Genomic DNA, 27,750 nt, shown 5'->3' with positions numbered 1-27,750 from the left:
GCGACTTCTATTGTTGATGCTGCTGATCAAATAGAATACCTTTCTTTGTTCCCAGAACTTCCTATGTGAGGGAGGGTGTATCAGCACAGCCAAAAATCAGCACAGGTTTGGGGTTGGCTGCAATTTAATAGCTTTGTGATTCTTGGTATTTCCCAACAGAACTTTATATTTCTAAAATGAGTATAATGATATATATCTATCTTACTGGTCTATTTAGGAAAACCCCGTGAAAAAATATATTTGAAAGTAAGTAAATTTTACACAATATATTATGTGATAGTAAGGCATTTTATGCAATTTCTCTTACTTTATACTTTCGCAAGATATTTAATTCTTCCTCAAGCCATATCTCTTTTAAAAAAATTTTTATCTTCTATTTATATGTCCCAAACTTTACTATCCATAAAGTTCATATACATGATATATATAACATTATATCTACTTAATAAAAGAGTAACATGCTAATTGACTGTACCTTCACAATGCCCACCAGCCAGTCAGGAGTGAGTATGCAAATTAACCCAACAAAGATTATGGGTTAATTTGCATATACAGGTGCAGAGTGGCAGGGGACAGGGCAGGATGCTTGTGTCATCACCATGGCGATGACGCAGGCATTCCACTCCACCCCAGCTGCTCCTGGCCTCTGGGCAGCATGGGAAGATAGAAAGGTGGCTCTGGGCCATAGCGGAAAGGCTGCTCCGGCCAGAGCAAAGATGGTGCCGGTAGCCAGGGAAACAAAGGCCCATTCTTACATGAATCTTCATTCATGCATCTGGCCACTAATATTCTAGTAAATACGTATATTATAAAATATATTATAATGCACAGGGCAAGGTAAAAATAGGCTTACAGTTGTGAGTTTGATAAACTATTTATTTTTGTATTATTATTATTAATTATTGTAGTTTTTCCACATGAGCAACTGTAAATCAACCCTGTATATTATAGTGTACATTATATGTTACATATAAATATATATTAAAAACACAGAAGTGCTTTTCTAGCATTCTATAGAAGAATATTATTATACTAGTGACTCTGTGCGCAGATTCGTGCACATTAAAAGGAAGTTAATTAGAAGAAATATTTTAATATCGCTATTCACCCTTTCTCTATAATAGAAGTTTCAGAGATGAAAGAAACTTAGTAAAAAGTATATGAAAATAATATATAGATTAATAAATAAACTATAACACAAAGGCATGATATAAAAACATGATATAAAAACAATAAAAACATGATATAAAAACAACATTGATAAAAACAATGACTGATAAATAGATTAAACTTATTCTAATATCTCCCTGTATACCACATTAATAGTAAAAACATTTTCAGAGTACTTGACTAATTTCCCTTGTGATGAAATATTTACAACTTTAACTTTAATGCCACACGCTCTTTGAACTCTAGAGAAAGCAACATATAACTGACCATATCCAAAACGGGTTCAGGTAGGAATATTCCTACTCTGTCTAGAGTTTGTCCTTGTGATTTATTTATTTTAAAAAAATATATGTATTTTATTGATTTCTTACAGAGAGGAAGAGAGAGGGACAGAGAGTTAGAAACATCGATGAGAGAGAATCATTGGCCAGCTGCCTCTTGCACACACCTTCCCTCCCCCTCCCCCCAGGGATGTGCCCGCAACCAAGGTACATGCCCTTGACGAGGAATCGAACCCGGCACCTTTCAGTCTGCAGGCCAATGCTCTATCCCCTGAGCCAAACTGGTTTCGGCGTCCTTGTGATTTATTAATAGTCATCACAAATGCTGGCATCACGGGAAACTGTCTTAAAATTAATTTAAATGGGAGGCCAGTGCCAGACAGAGACAAATATCGTACATGTGCAAGTCAATGTTTATTTTTAAATTGCCATTGTGCATCATAAATACTGATTGGATGGACGAACAGTCAATCATTCAGCCTTTTATATATACAGATGGCTTGGTGCGTGGATTTGTGCAGATGTGTACAATTGGTGCCAGTGAGAGCTTTATATGTATCACGCATGCACGAGTCAACATTTATTTTTAAATTGTCTTTGCATGTCATATGTACTAGCCAGTTGGTCAGTCAGACAGATGGACAGTCAGTCACTTAATCTTTTATGTATATAGATGAATATAATATAGAGAGAAGAGTAATGCTAGAAAAGCACTTCTGTAGCGAAATAACAAGCATACATATCACAATTTATTCCATAGGTTAGGAAGTGCCTCAGACTTCTATAGTTCCTTCATTGTGCTCTAAAAGTCCCCACAGAATATCTAGAAAAACATCTTCCTACCTCTTTATCTACATCTGTCAGTATTTTACTTCTTTTCAAGACCAGTGGTTACTTTTGATGGAAGCCTATTGGAACATCTGGTCTGAATTATTATGATTCCCTATTCCGGGCTCCTGCTGCCCTTTGCAGATACCCTATATAATAAAAGGCTAATGTGCAAATTAACCGAATGGCAGAATGATTGGTCACTATGCCACACTCTGACCACCAGGGGGCAGATGCTCAATGCACGAGTTGCTCCCTAGTGGTCATTGCGCTCCCATAGGGGGAGCGCTGCTCAGCCAGAAGCCCTGAACCAGGCTCATGGCTGGAAAGCTCAGTGACAGTGGTGGGAGCCTCTCCCTCCTCTGCAGCAGCACTAAGGATTTCCAACTGACACCTTAGGCCAGGCTGAGAACCGCCACCACCCGAGTACACACATTTGGTGCACCAGGACTCTAGTATATTATAATACTTTTCACATTATGTTGTAATTTTTTTCCTTTTCATATCTGTCTTCTTTTCTAGCTAACAAACATTATCATCTTGGTTTTCCTGTGTGACTGACAGAGAACATCAATTGCTTGTTATATTTCATTGGCTCCTTTTTTTATTTGATGAATCTATCAATCATTTAACATAAACTGATCCCTTTATTTTATAACTGAGCAGAGAGACTCCAAAGAGCCTAAATGAGTTATCAATACTACCCAGCAAATCACAGGCAGAGTCAGGACTAGAACACAGATGTCTAGGTTCCAGTTTTCTGTTCTTTTTGGGTAGTTGATGAATAATCTGTGCTTGGAATATCAGTGTGATAAAGAGTTTGGCACTGTCATTATGGGTAGGCACAAAAAATATTTCTACTTAAATGTTAATGCAGTGTAAAATATTTTTTAAAGGGTTATTTAACAAGGGAAATTAATACGAAAATTTTCTGTGCATTGACAGTACCCTTTAAGGAATAAATACTATAATGTTTCTTTGTTGATGCTTCTGTAAATATTCTTTCATGGTAGTTTGTTAGATTAATTATATTTTGTTATAGATCAGTGGTTCTCACCTTCCTAATGCCGTGACCCTTTAATACAGTTTCTCATGTTGTGGTGACCCCCAATCATAAAATCATTTTCGTTGCTACTTCATAACTGTAATTTTGCTACTGTTAATGAACCGTAATGTAAATATCTGTGTTTTCCTATGGTCTTAGGTGACCCTGCTAGTGGCCCACAAGTTGAGAACTGCTGCTGTAGAGCCTAAGACCATTTAGCGGGGTCACCTAAGACCATCGGAAAACACAGATATTTACGTTACATTACGATTCATTAACAGTAGCAAAATTACAGTTATGAAGTAGCAACGAAAATAATTTTATGTTTGGAGGTCACCACAACATGAGGAACTGTATTAAAGGGTCGAGGCATTAGGAAAGTTGAGAACCACTGTTATAGATGATGTCTACTATATGGGTCACTACTTCTGGCTACTAAAAATCACAATGTGGAATTCTCACATGTCTGTTAATTTTGTTCTTGCTCACTCTAGGTTTCATTGCTTCAGACATGACATCAAGACACTCCAGTACCCAGTTGTGGTTAATCACACATTACCATGAAATGGGATCATTGTATGACTATCTCCAGCTTACTACTCTGGATACAGTTAGCTGCCTGCGAATAGTGCTGTCCATTGCTAGTGGTCTCGCACATTTGCACATAGAGATATTTGGAACCCAAGGGAAACCAGCTATTGCTCATCGAGATTTGAAAAGCAAAAACATCCTGGTGAAGAAGAATGGACAGTGTTGCATAGCAGATTTGGGTAAATTTTTAGAAATATTTTAAAATTACTTTTTGTTGTGAAAAATTTGAAGCATGCAGACAAATTGAAGATAGTAAACAACTGTATCACAACCACCTAGATTCTCCTATCAATATTTTACTATTCTTAAGCTTTATCTCATATATGTCTGTCCCCTGTTTCATCAATCCTTCTTAATTTTTGACATTTCAATGTAAATTGCAGACATAAGAGCTCTTCTCTCTAAAGACTTCAGCTTGCACACCACTGTTTTATACACTAGAGTTCATTATTTTTTTTTTAATAGGTAAAATTTAAATTTCATGGAAAATACACAAATCTTAAGTTTATAATCTCAGGGTTTTGACAAATGTTGTAAAACCTAAATCTTTATTGAGACACAGACTTTCTCATTATCCCATATCATCACCTCATACTGTTGCATTCTGATTTCACAGCTCTTTACACAAAGTAGGTACACATGCATAGCATATAGAGTGAATTTGTCTTAAAAATGGTTTCAAAAGTTGTTCTATAACCACAGCAAAATTATCAATTAAGCAAGAGTGAAAAATATCCTTGAACCAATTTATTATTTTCCCTGCTAGGATATCTCCTTCTTATGGTGTAGCTTTAAATTCATTGTAAATAAGATTATTTTTATTTATAGTGGCATTGTATCTGAAGACATATTCATTTTAGACCCCTGAAATATTGGCTGAATAACTATGCTCACGAGAAATGAATTGTAATATTGATTATACATTTCAGTGGACTATAGACAGTCCTCACTCAACTGGATTAAAAAATGGTTTATATTCATATCATAGTAGTTACCATTAGACTGACAGAGGTGTAGACAATGTTATATAAATGATAAAATTAATTTTGTTTGCTTTTTTAAACACAAAGGATTTGACATGTCAGGAAAATTTGTTTTGAATCCCTTTAAAGTCTTTCATGTTGAGAAGTAATTTTACAATGTTTTCCACGTATGAGAAGAAATGTATTAGTGACAGCGTTAAAGGGCGTGGCCCAGTGGTTCCTATGGGCAGTGTTAGCTGTGGTTTCAAAGACGTTTATGGCAGAGCCGTGGCTTTTTGAGCTGAGACGATTGGATTTCCTAGTTATTCAGCTGGTATTTCTGTGCAGGTCTTTTCATCTACTACCTGTTTATGTGCTCTAAGAGCTGGCCCCTTTACACCTCATGTAAAGGTGGGAGGCTGAGCAAGGGGACCTCAGTAAGACGTGAGCCCATTTCTAGGTGGACTTCTGAATTATTTGAAACTTGCCTAGTAATGTGCTAATATATTGTTCATGTTACTAAATCAATGATGTCTTCCTCACAGGATTCTTAGTAGATTCAGAAATTAATTATAAACATTTGGGAAATAATAAGCATTTAATTGGTAGCTGCTTTTATATATAGTTCATGGGTCTAGGGAAGATGGACAAATTGGCTTTGGTTTATGGGACTTGGTAGGGAGGCTGTGGAGGGAGTTTTGCAGTAAGTTTAATTAACTCTTCAGCTACATTTCTTTAGGATACATGGGTTCATGCAGAAATCTGTATAAAGGGGTCTAGTCAGGGGAGTAGATCCAGAGTACAAGAGATGGTGCCTATAAGACCACACTTTTAATATATTTTTACTTTGTACCCAGAAATTAAAGATCACTTATTAGAAATCATTCTCTGTTAATACTGCAAAAATATCTGTATTCTAGCAAAAATACTAGTATTCTATTTATTTTTCTAACTTTTTATTATAAAAAATTCAAATCCACAGAAATATTAAAGAAAAGTATAATGATCATTCATATCGGCAACACCTAGATTGAACAGCTATTAAAATTTTGCCATATTTTGTTTATATGTGGCTGTACATATATATTTGCTAATTCATTTAAAAATAACATCATCACATTATTCCCAAATAATTCAGAATGCACCCCCTAAAAATACTACAAAATATATTCATTTTCAATTTTTTCCCCCCCCAAACAAGAATGCGGCCAAGGTTCATACATTGCATTTTATTGTTTTGTATTTTTACTTCGTTTAATAATTATCTACTTCTAAGAAACAAATGACTTCTAAAACTTAGCGGCTTAAAATAACACAAATGTAGTTTCTCACCCAGTCCTTTGATGGAGGAGGTAGAACAGCTCAGTTCTCTGGCTTTGGCTCCAGGTCTCATGGGAGTAATAGTCAAGCTGTCCATCAGGGCTGCAGGCACCTGAAGGCTTGATCGGGGCTGAAGGAACTTCCAGATGGCTCACTCGTGGCGGTATCAGGATCTCAGTTCCTCACCCCGTGGATCTCTCCACAGGGCTGCAAATGGGAAGCCATAGTGCTTTTTATGTCCTAATTATGAAGCCCTACACTCATTTCTGCCATCTTCTGCTCGGTAGTCTAGCCCAAGGCATGGGGAATTGAGTTTCAGCTCTTGAAGGGGGAAGTTTCAAAAAACTTGTGGCCTTGTTTTTACATCAGCAAGGATCTCCCTCTTCTATTGAAACTGCACCTTTAAGATATGCTGTTATTTTGATTTTTTTGGTACTGGAAATGGTGGAGGGGCACCATTTGGGAAATGTCCACAGTGGCCATAGACTCTCGGTGTTGAGGATAAAAACAAGGGGGAAAGGGAACCAGTCTGATGTAGTCTAATGCAGTTGTTGGTATCTTTGCTGATTATTAAAGGCTGAGATAACATATGTGCTATCTCCCTGGCATTATACAGCATCCTGAACCCATACACCCAGAGCCATGGAGTGGGAAGAGCCTCATTCCCCATAGATGGCTTGAGGGGTCCCCAAAGGATTATTGGGTTCCAAAGGTCTACAGGGGCTGCTTGTAGTGTTACAAGAATCCTTTCCAGTTGGTCTGCATATGCATCAAAAAGGAATTCCGTTTGCCAGCAAGCCACACACCTATCTGTCTAATCCCCGGTCAGTGAGGAATGCAGGGCCTCTCCAGTTGACTGAGGAATTCCGAAATGAGTCCCGGTTTTAGGAAAGGGCTTCCAAACCATTTAACATGAAAGTTGTGCCTTGAATGAGATCCAGTTTAATGTTCTCTGTGTACGTGACTTTAGAGAAAGGCCTGTGGGTTTGAAGAGTGTTATCTATCGTTCAGGTGAGCAGCTAGTCCCGTAGGGATGGAGCGCCCTTTATATGTTAGTGATCGGTTACTTCACATTCTCTGGCTCGCACTCTTTGGCATTTGTGTTTGCACACTAGTGGGAGCAGGGGCAGAGCTTGAGAGCATGTTTCGCTTCTTGTGAAGCAAGCCACTTTGAGGTTCCCATGTAAGATGTGAGCTTGTTTTTTTTTTTTTTTTTTTTTTTTTTTTTTTTTTTTTTTTACTTTAAACACCAGCCTCCTCTAGTAGGTTTGGTGTATTAGTTCCCTAGAACTGTTTGTCTCAGACATTCATACATATGTTAACCTAACAGCCTCACAGTGTTTCTGGCAATAGTCACTTTCCTGCTCTCATAGAAGCCCTCACAACAGGCATCCCAGGGGGTCCTCTGGGGGTAGTGCAGCAGGGACCCGGGTACCACAGAGGTGTGGTGATTGGGCGGGTGGCAACTTCGCCAGCAGCGCTCTCTGAGAAAGGACGTGAGCTGATGGACACTGTTGTCTTCTTCCTTTCAGGTTTGGCGGTCATGCATTCCCAGAGCACCAATCAACTGGACGTGGGGAACAACCCACGCGTAGGCACCAAGCGCTACATGGCCCCCGAAGTCCTGGATGAAACCATCCAGGTGGACTGCTTTGATTCTTACAAGAGAGTCGATATTTGGGCTTTTGGACTTGTCTTGTGGGAAGTGGCCAGGCGGATGGTGAGCAACGGTAGGTATCTGATCTAATGTAATGTGGTCCACTTTCAAGCCCTGTTGATACTACTGCCCTTAAAAGGGGAAAGGGATATTTAAGTTCACATGGTTCCTTGTCATGCGACTGGCATTTATATTTAACTGGTAGGTGGAACGCGATGGCATTGTATTTTAACTGCACAAGAGGAAATCATTGTTTTCTGGAAGAGACTAGTCATTCCTTTTTATTTTATTTTTTTTATTTTGATTGGTCCACATTTCCCCTCCTTCCTTCCTTCCTTCCTTCCTTCCTTCCTTCCTTCCTTCCTTCCTTCCTCCCTCCCTCCCTCCCTCCCTCCCTCCCTCCCTCCCTCCCTCCCTCCCTCCTTCCCTCCCTCCCTCCCTCCCTCCTTCCCTTTTTTCCTTCCTTCTTTCCTCCTTATTTCTATTCTGCCTTTCTTTCCACTTTCCCTTCTTTGCTCTTCTCACAAGTGAAGTTTAATATGAGGAGGGTGCACAAGTAAATCTAAGAGTGGATGAATTCTGCTATTTTAGGTATTTTTACTTGAGTTAGATCATTGAGAAAAGGCTCAGGTGACGCACTCAGAATTCACCCCTTTGTAAGAAGTAGGCTGTATAAGTGAAGTTCATCTTCAGGAATCCCCGAAGGGTTATGCCGGTACTCTTGTAAGTTAAGTTTTATGAAATGGTGTCGCCTTGGCAGTTAGGGAAGCATCTGTCCATCATTTTTACCTGCGTCCCCTACAATAGACTCTTACTCTTGTCTTTCATGTATCCAGATCAACCACAAATACAGTGTTGAACTTAACTTCAACTACATTGTATTCTCACAGCACTAAGTGTATACTCTTTCAAATTGCACATGCCCCATCTACCCACAAAGTGGTTATTATAGTAGAATCCTTTATGTTGACTAAATCAACCGCTTCACAACCTGAATACTTTCACAACTGGAAATCTTATTTCACTGAGGATGTATCTGAAATTGTTCCAGAAAAACAGAAGACCGTGCCATATATTTACATTAATATTCCTTTCCAAAAGTGACTTCACCCTCCTGTGACCTTTTGGAATCTTGGCTTTGAAGTATGAAAGAAATGTCTATAACATCTGTGCTCCATCCCACCTTCCAACGATGTTTTCTTACAAGGATCGAGATTTTTGGGGCAATCATAATTTTCATGAACACACAGCCAGAGAATGGAAGGTTCTGAGAGGGAAGTGGATCTGGGTAACTTAATGTAGTTTTAGTGTGCAGTAATTAATATAGGCATGTCTTCATGATAGCTTCTCCCCCCCCCCCCCCCAAAAAAAAAAGCGGAGTATTTGCTTTTAACAAACTCTCTAAGGATATCAAAGCTATTGTTTCAGATCAAACATAAACATACATGCATTGTAACCTGACAGTTATTTTAAAGTACTTTAAAAAATAATAGGATCTTGAACATTTTCTTGGTAATTATTTCTCAATCCTTGGGATCGCTGACTTGCATTTTGTGCCATTCGAGCGCCTGGAGAATTGTTTGCAACAGAGAGACTGTTTTTGCTGATTTATAATGTTCTGAACTTTGTCTGAAATTGCACATCGCCTTTCTTTACCCTCCCCCTCTTGAGCTCCTTCGAACTCAAAATCAAATTCTAATTAACAGACATTTTAGAGAAGGATTAGTGTCATAATAAGCCATGTGATGGGGAACTTGCCCCAACTAAGAGAGCGCTAATATTCCAGGGCCAGGATGGGGGCAGTCCAGCTGGGGCGGGGAGGGGTGCTGGGGCGGGGAGGGGTGCTGGGGCGGTGCCAGGCCAGCCTGTGAGCTGGCAGCCTAGTGCGGCAGAAATGTGCGATTAGGGCTGTGTACGAACTTACGTTGTAAACTAGGTCCCTGTGTCACAAGCATAGGCCCAAATGGCTTTTAAAGATCAACTGTGATTAATGTTTGGTGCGAAGTTAACATCATCAGTTTAAAGTGTAGCTCAACAAATGGTGGTTTGCTTGATCAGTCCCATGTGTAACATTACTTCTGGGGGGAAAAAAGATGAAGAACAGAAGAGAATATTTTGGTTGCTTTGGGATCTCCCCTTAATGTCATTATTTAGATTGTTTTTCTGGTTCCTAAAATGTTGCGGCTTAAGCTTCTGCTCTGTGGTGTGGTTTGATTTTTGGGGGGAGGTAAGGGTATATCATGTCTCATTAGAAATCAGTTACTGTCCTTTGACCATGACTAATTTGATATTTTCCTTCCTGTTGCTCTAGTCCCTCTTCTCCATAAATATTCATGTGCTCACATGCACACCATATATACATAGAAATGTTAAAATTGAAAATTGAGAATCTTCCAAGCTTTTAACAAGCCTATTTTGTTAATATTAACATCTTAGTTATTACTACCAAAATAGAAAGAAATGAGTAGAGTAGAAAATAAGCAAGAAAAAAATGCTCTTGTATTGAAAAATTCATGATTCTTTCCACTTCTTTATGCATATTTTTGACATAGTTGTAATTGTAGTCTAGATACAATTCTGTAGTATCTTTTTCATTTATATGTGTGTTTTAATGTTGTTAAATAGCCTGTTTTTATTTTAAATGGTCACATAATATTTTTTAACCATTTCCATATCCTTAGACATCCTGTCTCCTCATTTGGGGGCTGTAGTAGACTCTTTGTTCATATAACTTTTCATTTGGGGAATTCTTAATCTGAAAAAAAAGTACCCTTAATAGGTCAAAGACTATGGATGTTTTTATATATTGCCAAATTGCTTTCCATAAGAGTTGTACTAATTCACAATATCCTCCTCACCCTAGCCTATTTTGTACATATTTTGCTTTCTTACCAGCTTTAGGAACTGTCATTAAAAGTACATATTTTTGAAATTATTGCATATAAAATACAACTCATTTAAATATATGAATATCTTCAGAAGGTCATTATAATTATGTGTCCTTGGAGCTCCTGAGTCCGCTGTAAAAACTGATGACCAGATAGTGCTCCCGGAGCACTGTGATCCTCAAGTGGACCATGAATATGAAACTACATTGCATTTCATGATTTTATTGGGATTTTACATTTATTTGCTACACCTAATAAACCTCATGCTGTTTCTGTACAGGAAATGAGAGTTCAGTCCATCTCACATCTGCAAATTGCTCAATAGTATTGTTTGGATTTTACTTTTTGTGTTTAGTTTGACACTGAATTTGGAATTGGTAGGCAGGAAAACAGTTTTCTCACCTTCACTGTGTTAATGTTTTATATGAACTTAAGGCAGGGTTTGCTTGGTTCAGTGGTTCTTAAGCTGGAGTGTACATCAGAACCACCTAGAAACACAGAAGACTGCCCCACCCCAGCATTCCTGACTTAGTAGGTCTCGGCTTGGATGGAAAATTTCCCTTTTGAACAGGGCCCCAGGGGGTGCCGATGCTGCTGGATCAGGGACTGAACTCGTGAGATCTCGTGTTAAAATGGAATACAGTAAATCAGTTTCCCCAGGCCAGGAAATGAAGACTGCCCCAGGACACCATCGGACCCTGTCCCAGCAGCATGTCCGTGCCTTGTCCTGATACTTTAGGTCAGTGGTTGGCAAACTGTGGCTTGGGAGCCACATGCCGCTCTTTGGCCCCTTGAGTGTGGCTCTACCACAAACTACCATGGCCTGGGCAAGTCTATTTTGGCGAAGTGGTGTTAGAAGAAGTTTAAGTTTAAAAAATTTGGCTCTCAAAAGAAATTTCAATCGTTGTACTACTGATATTTGGCTCTATGGACTGATGAATCTGCCGACCACTGCTTCAGGTGAAACTTGTGTTCCCTTTCAAGCTCCTAAGGGGTTTATTTCTCCCTTAAGAGTCTTAGTCTTAGCCTTCCTTTTTTAGATTTTTGCTACCTCTCTGGAAGTATTCTTCTTTTCCTCTCTTTATAGTCCTGCAGATGTATTTGTTTCTGGTCACCTGAGTTCAGTGCAGTCTGAGGAAAGGGCTTGATGGAGGGTTTCAGTAGATACAGGGAACGTTGTAACCGCATTAGTGCCTTTTAGCTGTGGTCTGGTCAGAAACACGTCTTCCCAGCGTCCCTCAGCATGTGCCCTCTTGAGTTTAGGAGTCTTTCCTCTGGGCTGCGGCCTTTGGTGGGAGACCTTGTATACAGAAACTCCATCATTCTGTTGCTCTGATACTGCAGTTGCCTGCTCATGGATTTAAAATCTAATTACAATCACCTTTACTGTCCAGCACACCTTTGCTTACAGTATCTCCTTAGTGCACAGTCTACTGTATGTTTTCACACAAAGTTTCATTGTGATTTAAATGCCATATAAATGTGTCATTTCTGTGACGGATGCACCTCACTATAACCCAGTGACTCTCAAAGGACCCAGAGGAAATGCAGTGCTCGGGTTCCCATCAGAAGGTACAGTGGGATTTTTGAAAAGGCAGTGTACCTAGGTACAGGCACACACTTTTACAAAACAGGACCTTTCTCGTGTTTGGTCGCCACACACACTGTGGTGTGTTTCTGCCTCCCCTGCTGTGTTTGCCCTCAGGGCCAAAGCCCGGCACATGGACACCTCTGAGGGGGCTTCCTCTGTACCGTTACGCAGATTCTCCCGGGCCCACCAGAGGCAGAGAAATACAGTCATTCACTGGCTCTGAAATCATACTCTCTGACTTGAGAACTAACATAAGTTTCATCATCCAAAAAAGATTGATAACAATAGTATCCACTTTAATGAGTTCTCATGATTAAATGAGAAGACACATGGAAAGCACCCAGTGCGTGTCTGGCACATGGTAAGTGCTCCGCGGGCATCGTTACTGTTCCACTGGGAACGAGTGAGTGACGGAGGTCACACCTGTGCTGGCAGAGCTCGGTTGCCCTTTCCCCACCTTTCCTTGAGTGAATCCTTCTGATACTACATTTGTTCCTCTCAGTGCCCACAGTGGGGCTGTGTGGACACACTCTTGTTTCACTGTTACTGGCTTTATTTTGTGATGGGATCTAGTGTTACAACAATGAGTCAAAAAATATTTACGTCTCATAGAAAAAAATTAAACTCTGACTCTGCTAGGGTATCACATGAAGATAGTGTGTACCACTTACTACCATTGTAAAATGTAAAAAGCTCCAAATGCTGAAAGCATATCTAACCTCAAGGGTCTTGTGGACATATAATCAATATTCATTTAACTAATATGTATTTAGTGTCTATAATATGCTTGTTAGAGTGTTACGCTCTGGGAAACAGTTGAGCAAAAAAACACACCAAGAAATATCCAGTTTAAAGGTATACACATTTTAGTTGAACACATTATAAATTAATAGTATAAGCCATTATGGTTGAGGTACACTGTGGACACTGTGTGTGCAGAGTGGACACTGAAGTTGGCTAGAGGCCTGGAGTATTGGCAGCAGGGTGGGAGGGCCTCTGAAGACGGAAGTATGAACGGAGTCATAACTGAGATGAGTAGGACCTACTCAGGTGGGCCAGCTTGGGAGCATGTGCAGGAGGAAATGAGAAATAACATCAGACAAGGAGGACGATTGGCCTCCCAGGCAAAAGGAAGAGTTGTGGGGAGTCGTAAAAGTGTCCTATTGATGCAACTGTAAGTAATTCCTGTGGCTGATGCCCAGGTACGTGAAGGAGGGCAGTGGCATGGAATGGTTGTTACGGGGCAATGAGCACCAACCTTCCCATGGGCAACGCTGATGGCCTACACATAGAGGAGGGACACAATGAGCTTTCCCCTTAGTTTTCTCCCAAAGATACGCTGCTGGGGGCAGAGGCATATGATGGAGGGGAGGACTTGAAGCAGAGAGACCTGTAGGTCCCCATGCAGCTGTCAAGCAGGTAGGAGATGGGGGCTCCTGAGAGGGTCTCAGGCCTGGGGGAGGATCACCAGGAAGGCCTTGTTTCTAGAGACTAGCATTTGGGAAAGACCTCTCTGTCATGTTGTGCTTTTTGAAGTGCTATGGACTTTCTTGTTTATGTGAACATCAGCTTCGAGATTGTCCTTCAGAAGTGTTGGAACGGAGTCGTGGCAGTAAGGGGTTTACCCAGAGACAAGCAGCAAATTAGTAGGGATATTGGTTGGTGAAGCTATATTTGCCCCAGAAAAGAGAAAACTTTCCATGAAACATACGCCCAGGAACAAATGATTGTATAATTGAGATGCACAAGCCAAAGGTTGTGGGGGAGTTGGGAATGAATAATGCCTCCGATTTCTTTCACGTGGCCCTTTGAGTCACACCAACAGCTTGATATGGGAAAGCAAGGCTTGGCTCAGCTCCCTCTTCTTGACCCCCACGTAAGAGCTCCTCTTCTCTGCATCCCTATGTCTTTCTGTTGTTTGTACCACACATTTGGCACTTGAAGTGCTTTGTATTTTTAGTCACTTTTCCAGAATTCATGCTGGCTCACAATTTGGCAGTTTGTTCATTGGGTGGTGTCTTTAAAGGACATCAAGTTCACTTTTTTTTTTTTTTGCCTGGCTACCAAATTGTTTGTCACTTGTTGGCAGAAACAAGGATCAGTTGTACCTGACTTCCTATCTTAACAACACAAGTCATTTCACATTCTGGCCTTGACCTGTTCTCTCTCATTCTCTTTTTATTTTATAAGCATGATTTAAAAAACGTTTTTCTTGATTTCTGACAAAGGAAAAGAGAGGTAGAGAGAGATAGAAACATCTATGATGAGAACCATTGATCAGCTGCCTCCTGCACGCTAGGGATCCAGCCGGCAATCGGGGCATGTGCCCTGGCCAGGAATTGAACCGTTTCCTCCGGGTTCCTGGGTGGATGCGCAACCACTGACCCACACCGGTGGAGCGTGGCCTGTTCTCTTCACTACCCATGTGCACCCGATTTCAGCCACAGAGACTTCTTTCTTTCTCTCCAGCTCTGAGGATGTGTCGTTTGTAACTCCTTACTTTGCCCCACTCCCCCTGACCCCTACACCTGGAGCGCCCCCTTTCCTTGGTGTTTCCTCTTCCTCACCCTTTTCTCTGCCCTGAAAACTCATTATTATGTCTGCCCATGCCCTAGCTTCTGGAAAGGTTACTTAAACTTCAGTGACACCCAATTACCTGGTTCTTAATAACCACACAGGTCTTTTCTTCTCTGAGTACCATGTCCCTGCCCCTTCTCCCTGCCCCTACCTCTAATGCTAGTTTCATTTATTTTCTCATCTCCCTTTTCTCTTTTCCTGCTCCCCATCACCCACATCACATCTTTTTCGTTTTTGTATCTCCAAACAAAACCTCTGTTGCACACAGTTTAATGGATCAGAATGATATGAGTAAAGCTAGGAACCAACAAATAAAAATATAGTGATGGTTTCTACTCTATCTTTGCCTCTTAAGATATAAAGTAAGTAGTGAAGTGAAAAAAAAAAATCAGACTTTAAAAAACACCACCGCAAAGAGCAGGGCTTGTCCTCCTCCTCTTCCTCACTAGACATTGAGTTCCCATAAAACCAAGAGCGTGTCTTACCCTTTTATCACCCTCCCTGTTGTACGTGGTGTCCCACACTTAGGTACAGAATGTACTTTATATTGCTTGAAATAATTGCTTTCCTTCAGCAGAGGGAGTTGCACATGGTGGCCAGAGTTTAATCCCAGGTGCATTTTATTCTGGAGAAGCATGACCAGTGTCAGATGGAAACAATCAGCAGTTGACCCATATTTGAAGAAAGAGGCGTGACTAAGTCCCAGGCATAATCAATTAGATGGTCTTTCTTTTTAAACTCAATTCCTTTTGTTAAAACATGGGGGCGTTTAATAAAGTTAAAATATGGTAAATATACACATAAGGGGAAACCTCAGCTTTATAAAGTGAAATTCATTGTTGGGTATCACTTTTAAAAATCTTGCCATACTTTTTTCTTTTGCATTTAAAGAGTAGGAAAATCCAGCTGGTGTTACTGTTCACAATCACATAACCCTTTCCAAACTAGTCAGGCAAATTACCCCAAATAGTTGGCTGTTATGCTAGATTTAAAAAAAAAAAAAAAAGAATTTTAGAAAAATTGAGAGATGGGGAAGGGCATATCTTTGTTTCCTATAAACTAATGTGGTCCTTGAAAAGTTATAAATTATCTAGCAGGCCCATCTCCAGGGGTATTGTATAGGGTGTCTGTGAGTAATGAAAAGAATTAGACTTTTTGTTTGAATGATTCCTGGGATCCTTACAAGAGAAGTAGGTAGGGCTTTAGAGGTGAGCTGGCTCCAGTCGTCTTATCTGAGCAGGAATTTATACCTAATATCAGCTTTTTATGATTTACCAGGAAAGGTTTTTAATCCAGGGACTGAAATTTTACAGTGCAGTTATGCAGTGTGGAAAAGTTGATTAGAAAATAATATCAACTAGAAATTTATTTTTACATAATTAGAATACATTATTTTTCAAATAAACTAAGTTAGACTTGTGAAGTTTAAGGGGAAAAAAATCTAGTATTTTTTTTTAACAGAGGCTCTTTATCTTAGCTAATGTTTTGTGTAAACAATTTGTATTCATATGGAATTTATAAGAATGGATTCTCTTTCTTAGATAAATTTCTTTGATATATGAAAAGGGAATTGAAGCTATTCAGGTGGCTTGTTTGAACTAGAAAAACTTAATCATATTTTAGAAAAACTTAATCAGTTTATTTTATAACTGGAAGTTTGTACCTCTTTTCCCCTTCACCTTTTTCACCCATCCACCTGCCTACCTTTTCTCTGGCAACCATCAGGTTGTTCTCTGTATCTCTGAGTCTTTCTGTTTTGACTTCTGGAGTCCACTTATAATTGAAATCATATGGTATTTGTCTTTCTCTATCTGGCTTATTTATTTAGCATAAAATACCCTGTAGATCCATCCATGTTGTTGCAAATGATAAGGTGCCTTTTAAATCGCTGCTTTATTGCTGTGCCTAGATCAGGTGAATCTGCCATGTTGGCCCCTCAGTGACATCTCTTCCTACTGCAGATCACCTCTCTGGTAGTGTTCCCATGGTGACCACGTCTCCGTCTCTCCTACTCTTTGTGGCTCCTCTCTCGTTGGTTGTGCAGAAGCTGATTAATCAGCCCTCGGTTGTTGTTCTTTAGGAATGGCTCTATGTGTAGGTGTATGTTGGGTGTGTCCCTCGGATAAGGTGAATTTGGGGGTCTTCCTAGGCAACTGTCTTGGATCCCCCAGCCCCAAATGATAAACTAAAACATTTTTCTATTTGTGGAATTACTCCCTCTTCTGAAAAATAAGCAGTTGTTTATTTGCTGAAATTTGCTGAAATTTACCACTTTCATATTTGGGAATAAGGGAAGAGTTTATCCGTTTCAGTCATTCTTGTTTTTCTCAAATGACTACCCTTCTCTATATTTTGTTCTCCACTATGAGAGTAAATAATTGAGCCATCAGTAAGCTATATCTGGCAGTTAGCATGTATTCAGTCCATGTACAATGAATGAATAAGGAAATTTATAATTTGTATTAATTACCTGTATCCTCTCAATAGGAAGAATTATTTTATAGCAAGGACTTTTTTCCTAATCATACTAAAAATGTGTATTTTGATAATGCTCTTGGATTATTTGCCTGTAGCTCTAGTTTGTGGATAACTTTTTATTTCTATTATGGTCTGAAACGACTACTAGATTCATGTCAAAAGATGTCGTGTCTTTTTTGATCACCAAAGGAATTTTTGTCTTGGATCTTACAGAGCTGTTTATATACACTCTGGGAGCATTCTGTTAATTGTAATTACATGAGAAGTAGTCACAGTTTCTTGTAACAATTATTTTTCCTCCAGTTTCTCTGCAGGACATCTACTTATTGCTTTGTTTTCCACTTATTTTAAGACCTACCTATAGCTTTCAGAATCATCTTGAAGTATGAGAAAGGTGGTGAGGAGGGTGATCAGTACTTTTCCTGTCACATTATAATAAAAACCCCGAGGAAACCTCTACTCTCTTGCTAAGCCAACACAATTCTTGTCCATGTGTGCAGGTATTGTGGAAGATTACAAGCCACCATTTTATGATGTGGTTCCCAATGACCCAAGTTTTGAAGATATGAGGAAGGTGGTCTGTGTGGATCAACAGAGGCCAAACATACCCAACAGATGGTTCTCAGATCCGGTAAGAACCACCTTCTTAGTTTTACGGCTGTCCTCAGCTGTTGGCTTGCTCTTGTGTTTCATTGGTATGGCTCTTCAGTGATCTGCCTCAGTTAACTATTGCTTTCTCTCCCTATTTTATGCAGAAGGCCTTAGATCTAGTTAGGTAGGTACAGAAAATTGTCTCTTTCTTGAAAGAGCCACAGCTGATCTAGTTAGGTAGATCTTGCTAACGACTGACAGTATTCACAAAAATTCCTATTACTGGGAGTCTCATTACTATACCACTGGCCCTAGGACTGGGGTTTTATGTGTAAACGAAGACACTGAGTGATGCTTTTAACTGTTTTGCTTTTTCCATCTCTGCATATCTGAAATTGCAAACATATTGTTCAATGCTGAAAGACCTTATTTCTGCTCTTTAGTAGCAAATCTAAGACATTGAGAAATCACCCTTTCTGCACATTTCAGTTTTAACTCTGGGTTGGTATTGCCATTTGTAGTACCCATAAAACCATCAAGGCATTTGACCTGACCATGTAATTGACTTGATAAAGTCATTGGGTAGTCTAGGTGTCCAAAGGACAGATGCCATGAAATTCAAGTGGGGCTTCTGTATTAGTCGTCAAGGCCTCAATGATTGGCTTAAGAAAGATGGCAATGACACCACTTTAACTTCACGAGACCTAGAGCTCTGCAGCACAGCTAACATATCTACCCAGCTTCTTCATCCACCCCCAAAACCACCTTTTCACTGTGGTGTGTTTGCTCCTTCTCTCTGCAGACATTAACTTCTCTGGCCAAGCTGATGAAAGAGTGCTGGTATCAAAACCCGTCCGCAAGACTCACAGCTCTGCGTATCAAAAAGACTTTGACCAAAATTGATAATTCCCTAGACAAATTGAAAACTGACTGTTGACATTTTCATGGTGTCAAGAAGGAAGATTTGACGTCGTCGTCATTGTCCAGCTGGGACCTAATGCTGGCCTGACTGGTTGTCAGACAGAATCCATCTGTCTCCCTCCCCAGATGGCTGCTCCCACAAGGCAGGCATCTCACCCAGCCATGTGTCGGGGAGACACCAAAACCACCCTAACCTCGCTCAATGACTGTGAACTGGGCATTTCACAACTGTTCACACCGCAGAGACTGATGTTGGACAGACACTGTTGCAAAGGTAGGGAACTGGAGGAACACAGAGAAATCCTAAGAGAGATCTGGGCATTAAGACAGTGGCTTTGCATATCTTTCACAAGTCTCCTAGACACTCCCCACGGGAAACTCAAGGAGGTGGTGAATTTTTAATCAGCAATATTGCCTGTGCTTCTCTTCTTTATTGCACTAGGAATTCTTTGCATTCCTTACTTGCACTGTTACTCTTAATTTTAAAGACCCAACTTGCCAAAACATTGGCTGCATACTCCATTGGTCTGTCTTTGGATAATAGGAATTCAATTTGGCAAAACAAAATGTAATGTCAGACTTTGCTGCATTTTACACATGTGCTGATGTTTACAATGATGCTGAACATTAGGAATTGTTTATACACAACTTTGCAAATTATTTATTACTTGTGCACATAGCAGTTTTTACAAAACTGCTCTGGGCATATGTTAAAGCTTATTTTTATGTGGTCTTATGATTTTATTACCGAAATGTTTTTAACACTATACTCTGAAATGGACATTTTCTTTTATCCTCAGTTAAATTCACATTTTAAGTGCTTCACATTTGTATGTGTGTAGACTGTAACTTTTTTTTTTTTCAGTTCATATGCAGAACGTATTTAGCCATTACCCATGTGACACCACTGAATATATTACTGATTTAGAAGCAAAGATTTCAGTAGAATTTTAGTCCTGAACGCTGTGGGGAAAATGCATTTTCTTCGGAATTATCCATTATGTGCATTTAAACTCTGCCAGAAAAAAAAAAAAATAACTATTTTGTTTTAATCTACTTTTTGTATTTAGTAGTTATTTGTATAAATTAAATAAAATGTTTTCAAGTCAAGAAGTGAATTATATTCAGTGTATAAAAAAGATCTTGATAATGTAGCACATTTTCTTATGGGAACAATAGAAAATCATCATAAACCGAATTTGCTTTTCAAGTCTAGTAATGAACTTGAGGGGTTCTATGAGGATGTTTCCAGCTAGAATTTGGTATCAGATAATCTGAATTTTGTTTGTTTCTTTTTTTGGCTGTGATTTTTTTTTTTTCTTGGTTAAAAAATGACTGGTATGCCTTCCTAACAATACGATTGTGAGTAGAAATGGGAGGGAGGATGTGAAAGCATTTTACTTAGTATGTGGCCATTTGCGAGTGGAAAGCAGTCTTACCCTTCTCACCATATGCTTGAGGAGAGTCCATTGTTGGCTTTTTTCACTTAACTTTGTTCAACGAGATTGAAAAGATTGGGTTTAGAGTATCCCCAAAGGGGAAGAAGTTTGAAGATTCTGAAAAGTTCACCAGAGGTAAGTTAACAATACATTTACCTGTATTATTATCCTATATAATAAAACTCTAATAATCAAATTGACCCAATGGTGGAATGACTGGTCGCTATGACTTGCACTGACCACCAATGGGCAGATGCTCAATGCAAGAGCTGGCCCTTGGTGGTCAGTGCGCCTGTGGGAGTGCTGCTCAGCCAGAAGCCGGGCTCATAGTTCACGAGCGCATTCGTAGTGAGAGCCCCAGACTGCGAGAGGGATGTCTGTCTGCCAGCTTAGGTCCGATCCCCAGCAGGCAGACATCCTCCAAGGTTGCATATGTTAAAGCTTATGGGCTAAGGGATCCCCCACCCCCCATAACCCCCCAGTGCACTTATGTTGTACACCAGGCCTCTAGTGTATTTAAAAATTTGTGGTAAAATACAGATATAAAATTTATCATCATAATCATTTAGATGCACAACTTGAGGGTTGTGCTGCCATCTCACTATCCATCCCCAGAACTCTTCATCTTGCAAAACTTAAGCTGTACTGCTTAAACAATAGGTCCCTGTTCCTCGGTCTCTGGTAACTCTCAATCTATTTTCTGTCTCTATGAATTTACTCTAAATACTTCATTTGAGTAGAATCATACAGTATTTGTCCCTTCATGGGAGACTAGCTTTTTCACTTAGCATAATGTCTTCACGGTTCATTCTTATTGTAGCATATATTAGAATTTACTTCCTTTTTATGGCTGATAATATTCCATTTGTATGTCTATACACCATTTTGTTTATCCACTCATCTGTTGATGGGCAGTTGGGTTTCTTCCACTTTTTTCACTCTTGTGAATAATGCTGCCATGAACACTGGGTGTATAAATATTTCTTTGAGTTCTTGCTGTCAATTCTTTTGGCTGTATACCCAAAAGTAGGATGAAGTCGCATTCGCATTTAACTTTCATTGAAGTATTACATATGTAAGAGTATACATATATAGAAATGTACAGCTTGATGCATTTTTTATCAATTTTACAAATTGGTTGCACCCAGATCAAGCGGCAGAACATTAGCGTCTCTAGAGTGTCCGCCTCATGGCAGCATGAGTCATTCCTTGTTTCTCTCCTTTTTGATTTATAAGTAACTGGACATCCATTACAGAACAAAAATGCTTCTACACATTACACCAGGACTCCTGGCAACTTTTACCCACCCATGCACCTGAATATGGATCCAAAGGATTTGGCGAGCCTACTCAACACCCACGTGCCATGATTGGGAAAAGGGGAACCTGGAGAATGCCAAACTAGGCAGACAGTCAGGCGAGAGAAATTTTGTAGAGATCTACCAACCTGGCGGGAGAGTCCAGCATGCCCTAGGAGGGAGGTGGAAATTAGCCTGGAGGTGGGGGAGCTCACTGAGTTTGCCCTCCCTCCCCAAAGAGACATTGCAAAGCACAGCATCCACCTCTCTGCCATCGGGAGGTGGAGAGTGAAAGTAGTGAGAGAGAGACTGCTTGGCTGCATGGGTTGTAGCTGGGGGGACCTGTTTTTCTTTAGCAATCCCTAAATTACTGAGGAAGGCTCTTGGGGCGGAGGGGACAGGGGGCAGGTGAAGGGAGATTTGGGACTTTAGCAGGAGGTCCACCTACAGACTGCTGGGACTGCCCAACTCATGCGTCATTTTGTTGGGCTATGGATACCCTCAAGCCTCAGAAGCAAAGTCTACACCTTCCAACATGCTGCTGCCAGCTCTCTTGGTGCCTTGTCAGAGGAGGGAAGCCCTGAGAACCTGCTCAGGTAAGAGAAACCAAAACCTTGAGTTATAGCACCACCTTCTGGAAGACAAAAAGCGGTTTTTAATTACCAACCTGTTGAACTATAACAGCCAAAGTAAACAAATCCTTCACTAAAGAAAATGCACGCTGCTTCAAATGTGAACTGCTAGCAGATGCAGAAGTGCATCTCCTCTAACACTATGAAAAATATCAAAGCATGACTTTCAGTCTAGGTGGCAGGGTAAGTAAACATTGTGCTCGCCCCTTCCCACAACCACATCGAAATCTCAGCTACATTATAGAACAACTATCACTGAGGACCACACGAAGACAACCTGAACAGAAGTCCCATAACTAAGGATATAAATAAGTCATGTCCAGATTGGTAGGGAGCAGCTGCAGAATGGGCAGGTCTCACACCCATGGTGTGGCAGTTAAGAATCTGGAGGGATATCTTGGCTACTGAGGTCTCCCCTGAGGACTGAGGGGTCCCAGCCCCAGGCTGGAACACCAGTGCCAGGAAGAGAAATCCTCATAACATTTGGATGTGAAAACCAGTGGGGATTGCATCTGGGAGACAGAGGGCTGCTGGACACCTAGGGACCATTCATGGACTCCCACGTGAACTCACTCCTCCTGAGCTACAGCCCAGGAGCAACATATCAGAAGGTACCAGGGACAAATGGGGACTGACAATGGCTACAAGGCAAGGTTTGGGAGGACAGGAGTCAAGGCAGCTCTCTGGGATGTAAGTGCTGGCAGGCGCCTTTGTTCCCTTGTTGAATGCTCCTTCCATTCACCCTGCAGGCCCAGCTGGTGCCAAACCTGAGCTCTTCATTAACCTGGCTAACATTTTCTCACCTGGTATTCTCTGAGATCCCATCCCGCCCAACTTGTGCACCTGGCCCAAACCTCATCTGCTAGCAGCTCCACACCAGCTGCCTGCCTTGCTTCATGCTGTGGACTATCTCAAAATATCTCAAAGGCCCACAAGCCCCAAACAAGTAGTGGCTGGCCTCAGCATAGCCTGTACCTCTTTCTAAGTGAGTGGCCCCAACCCTGGCACAAGTGGCGACCCATCTTAACTGACACTATAACTCCCATAGTTGGCCACAAGGCTGGCATGAACAGCAGCCAGTCGACTTGGGACGTAACTTCAAATAATTGGCCAAAGCCTGGCACAAGTCACAGCCAACCTTAGCTCACATTGTGGTGCCTACCGAAGGGTCCTAAGCCTAGCACTAGTAGCAGCCAGCCTTGGTTTGCAGCTTAGCCTCTCCTTGTGCCCCCAAGCCCAGCATAAGCAGCATTGCACTACATATCCCGTTGTATCTACTACCAGATAGCCCCAAACTAGTTAAAAGCTGTGGCTGATTTTGACCTGCTCTGGAGCCCCTCCAAAGAGGCTCCAGAACCAGCACACCTAGTGGGTAGCCTTATACCAAATGAGAGCACCTCTCAGCAAAACACAAATGACACACTTGAGGGTAGACTAGGTTGGCACCAGAGGGCTCTTCCGCTGTAGTCACAGCAAGTCCTCACAGCCAGTCAGCCCGAGGGTCAGTCCACTTACCCCCACACAAAGGACACCTCCGGAGCCTGGCTCAGGTGACATGGGAGACTGCACCACCAGGCCCCCTGGAATACCTACTACCTCAGATCACTAAGACAAGACTGGGAGATAGAGTAGATCTGCCTAATACATAGAAGCAACACACACAGGATTCAGCCAAAACGAGGAGTTAAACATGTCCCCAATGAAAGAACATGACAAAGCTCCAGAAAAGAAGTAAATGAAATGCAGTAAAGCAGTCAACCAGATACAGAGTTCAAAACCCTGGTTTTAAGGATACTCCTGAACTTAGGAGAGGAAGAGAGGAACTCATTGAGAACTTCAACAAAGACAAAACAAAAACCTGCTAGTCAGAAATGAAGAACAATAACTGGAATGAAGAAATACATTAGAGGGAATGAATAGCATATTAGATGAAGCAGATGATCAAATTAGCAATGTGAAAGACAAAGTAGTGGAAAATACACTATCGGAAAGCAAAATGATGATGATGATGATGATGATGATGATGATGATGATGATGATGGTAGTCTGGGATAACATCAGGTGTAACGTTAGCATAATAAGGGTACTAGAAGAAGAATAAAGAAAGTAAGGAATTGAAAACCTATTTAAGAATAATGACTGAAAACTCTCCTAATTTGGTGAAGGAAATAGATATACAAGACCTAGAATTGCAGAGAGTCCCAAACTTTAGTGAAAATGACAATACAGACACAACAGAAATATAAGAAAATGCTATGAGCAATTATATAATTTTTAAGAAATGGATGAATTTCTAGAAACTTACAATCTTCAAAACTAACTCAGGAAGAAACACAATCTGAACAGACTGATAATTACTGACAAAATTAAATTAGTAATAAAAAATAAATAAAATTCTGGACCAGATGGCTTCACAGGTGAGTTTTACCAAACATTCAAAAAAGAATTAATAGCCGAAACTGGTTTGGCTCAGTGGTAGAGTGTCGGTCTGCGGACTGAGGGGTCCCAGGTTCGATTCTGATCAAGGGCATGTGCATTGGTTGCGGGCACATCCCCAGTGGGGGGTGTGCAGGAGGCGGCTGGTCAATGTTTCTCTCTCATCAACGTTTCTAGCTCTCTATCCCTCTCTCTTCCTCTCTGTAAAAAAATCAATAAATATATTTAAAAAAAAAAAAAAGAATTAATACCTAACCTCAAACTTTCCAAAAACTTATAAGGAGAAAAGACTCCCAGACTCATTTTATGAGGCCAGCATTACCCTGATACCAAAATCAGACAAAAATACACAAAAAAAGAAAATTATAGGCCAATATCCCTGATGAACACAGATGCAAAAATCTTTAACAAAAAATTAGCAAACAATTCAGCAATACATTAAAAAGATCACACACTGTGAATAAGTAAGTTATTCCTGGGATATAAAGTTGGTACAATATTCACAAATCAATTACCATGATACATCACATAAACAAAATGAAGGATAAAAATCATACGATCATATCAATAGATTTGGAAACAGCATTTGACAAAATCCAGCATCCATTTATGACAAAAACTCAGTGAAGTGGGAATAGAGGGAACATACCTCAACATAATAAAAACCATTTATGACAAACCCATAACTAACATACTCAATGGTAAAAATATGTTTTATTCAACATACTCTACTCTCAGCAATTTTCAAATATGCAATACCATCATGCTATACAATATATCCCTGTGATCTATAATTGGAAATTTGTACCTTTTGACCCCCTTCATCCATTTCACCCACCCTTTATCTCCCACCTATGGCAACCACCAATCTCTTTTCTGTATCTGTTAGCTCATTTGTATGGTTTTGATTTGCAATTTTTTATATTCTACATATAATTGAGATCATATATTTGACTCAATTCACTTAGCATGTTACAGTCAAGGTCCATTCACATTGTTGCAAAAGACCTTGTTGTTTATGGCTGAATTACAGTGATGTTGATCACCTTTTAATGTAACTATTGGTCATACCTATGTCTTCTTTGGAAAAGTGTCTATTCAGATCCTCTGTGTATTTTTTAATAGGATTGTTTTTGGCTACTTTATGTATTTTATATATTATCACTTATCAGATATATAATATACAAATATTTTCTCTCATTTAGAATGTTGCCTTTTTATTTTGTTGATGGTTTCTTTTGCCATATAGAAGCTTTTTGGTTTGATATACACTGAGTGGCCAGATTATTATGATCTCTGAACACACAATAACCTGGCCACTCAGTGTGTGTGTGTGTGTGTGTGTGTGTGTGTATTAAAGGCCTGATGCATGAATTCGTGCATGGGTGGGGTCCGACCAGCCTGGCCAGGGGCAGGGGACATGGGAGGTTGGCTGGCCTGCCTGCTTGTCAAACTCCTGGTAGAGGGGACAATTTGCATATTAACCTTTTATTATATAGTATATACACTGAGTGGCCAGATTATTATGCATTCAGAGATCATAATAATCTGGCCACTCAGTGTAGTCCCACTCATTTATTTTTGCTTTTGTTGCCTTTGTTTTTTATGTTGAATCCAAAAAAGCATAGCCAAGACCAATAACAAGGCGCTTACCCTCTATTTTTTTTTTTTTATGGTTTCCAGTATTACATTCAAGTCTTTAATCCATTTTGAGTTAATTTTTATATATGTAATATTTTTGCATGTGCCTGCCTGTCCATTTTCCCCCACACCATTTATTAAAGAGACTATCCTTTCTTGGTTCCTGTGTTATAAGTTAATTCTTGGTTCCTGTGTTATAAGTTAATCTACTATACTGTTTATACAAGGGTTATATCTGTGCTATTTTGTCCCAATGCTCTATGCATCTGGTTTTATGCCAATACCTGTATGTGACATGTTCTTGAAGAAAATTTGTTTCAAATTCCCTCCTCCCACATAGCAGAGGGAGTTTGGAAGATGAGCAGGTTGGGCACTGGCAGAAATTGGGCGCTGGCGGTAAGTAATCATATTGTATACATAAAGTTTTTAAGGGAAACGTGACTGTGCACAGAGACCATGCCACCAGCTTTTAGGATTTCTTGGCCTCTGGTGCCAGGTCTGGAAAATAGGCTATTGGCGCCAGAGGGGAAGTTGGCAGCCTCAAAAAAGGGGAGAGGAGTTCATGCCACAGGGCAGCGTGTATTGGAGAAGAGTTGCAGCAATGTTGAGCAAAAGCATTTATATGGAGAAAAATGGCCTTTTGACAGCAGTGGGCTAGGTTCCCAGACAGGCACAGTTGTTTGTCCTGAAGACTCTCTCTGGCCTCTCACTCTGTCTCCCTCGGCCACATGATGGCCCTGCCTCTCCTCTCTGCCCGTCAAAAGTGGGACAAGGACAAAGAAAGAGGAGACAAAACTTGCTGCTCTCTTTGTTTCTGTGAGTGGTTTGTCTCTTCTTTGCCATAGAGTAAATGTTCAGGTTCCTACCCAGATTGGATTTTAGGAGGAAAGATTGTTCTTCATTAGCCTGAGCAACCCCTTGCATTGTGTGAAAAAGCGATCATAACTATTAAGGAAAAAGATGCTGATATTGCTAAAGGCTGAACAATATACACAATTGATACAATTGCCCCACAGTAAGGAATTGTTTCAGTTGGCACCATATTTTCTTTTCCCACAGACCTATTCCGGTCTCCAGCTGGGCTGCTTTCCCTTTACCTCTAGACTTAGCCCTGCCAATCCCAAAGCTCTGGTATCAGTCCAGGTCTAGGCTTCCTGAATTATTCATATATTTCAAAATATATACTTCTTTTGATAATCGCTTACTGATGACCTACCAAGAGGCAACCTGGGACCAGTCTGGGAAGCATCAATTAACAGGTGCCATTGTGCGTTCAATGAAGACAGCCATGCAAACATGCGGTGGGCACTCTCGGTGTATCGGGAGCCCTGCGCCAAGGGTTTTCATTGCTACAAGATCTGTGTAATTCCTTCAGTCTGGGTGAAGTCACTGAGCCCTGTATAT

General features: G+C 40.4%; 1 protein-coding gene across 2 annotated transcripts in view; it reads left to right on the top strand.

Moving 5' to 3' along the window:
- ACVR1 (activin A receptor type 1) overlaps positions 1 to 25,905 on the top strand; it is a 138,238-nt gene extending 112,333 nt beyond the window's left edge. For both annotated transcript variants that reach the window (XM_084891467.1, XM_084891468.1), the window contains exons 8-11: positions 3,819 to 4,094; positions 7,730 to 7,927; positions 17,889 to 18,019; positions 18,782 to 25,905. In XM_084891467.1, coding sequence (XP_084747593.1) covers positions 3,819 to 4,094; positions 7,730 to 7,927; positions 17,889 to 18,019; positions 18,782 to 18,916 — 740 coding nt within the window. In that variant the 3' untranslated portion in view covers positions 18,917 to 25,905. The remainder of the gene's footprint in view (positions 1 to 3,818; positions 4,095 to 7,729; positions 7,928 to 17,888; positions 18,020 to 18,781) is intronic.
- Positions 25,906 to 27,750: the final 1,845 nt, after the last annotated feature.

This window comes from Pipistrellus hanaki (assembly GCF_964339955.1).
Source record: "Pipistrellus hanaki genome assembly, chromosome: 8".
Taxonomy (NCBI): domain Eukaryota; kingdom Metazoa; phylum Chordata; class Mammalia; order Chiroptera; family Vespertilionidae; genus Pipistrellus; species Pipistrellus hanaki.
The sequence above is the reverse complement of the archived record's forward strand: the minus strand, read 5'-3'. Positions and strand labels throughout refer to the sequence as shown.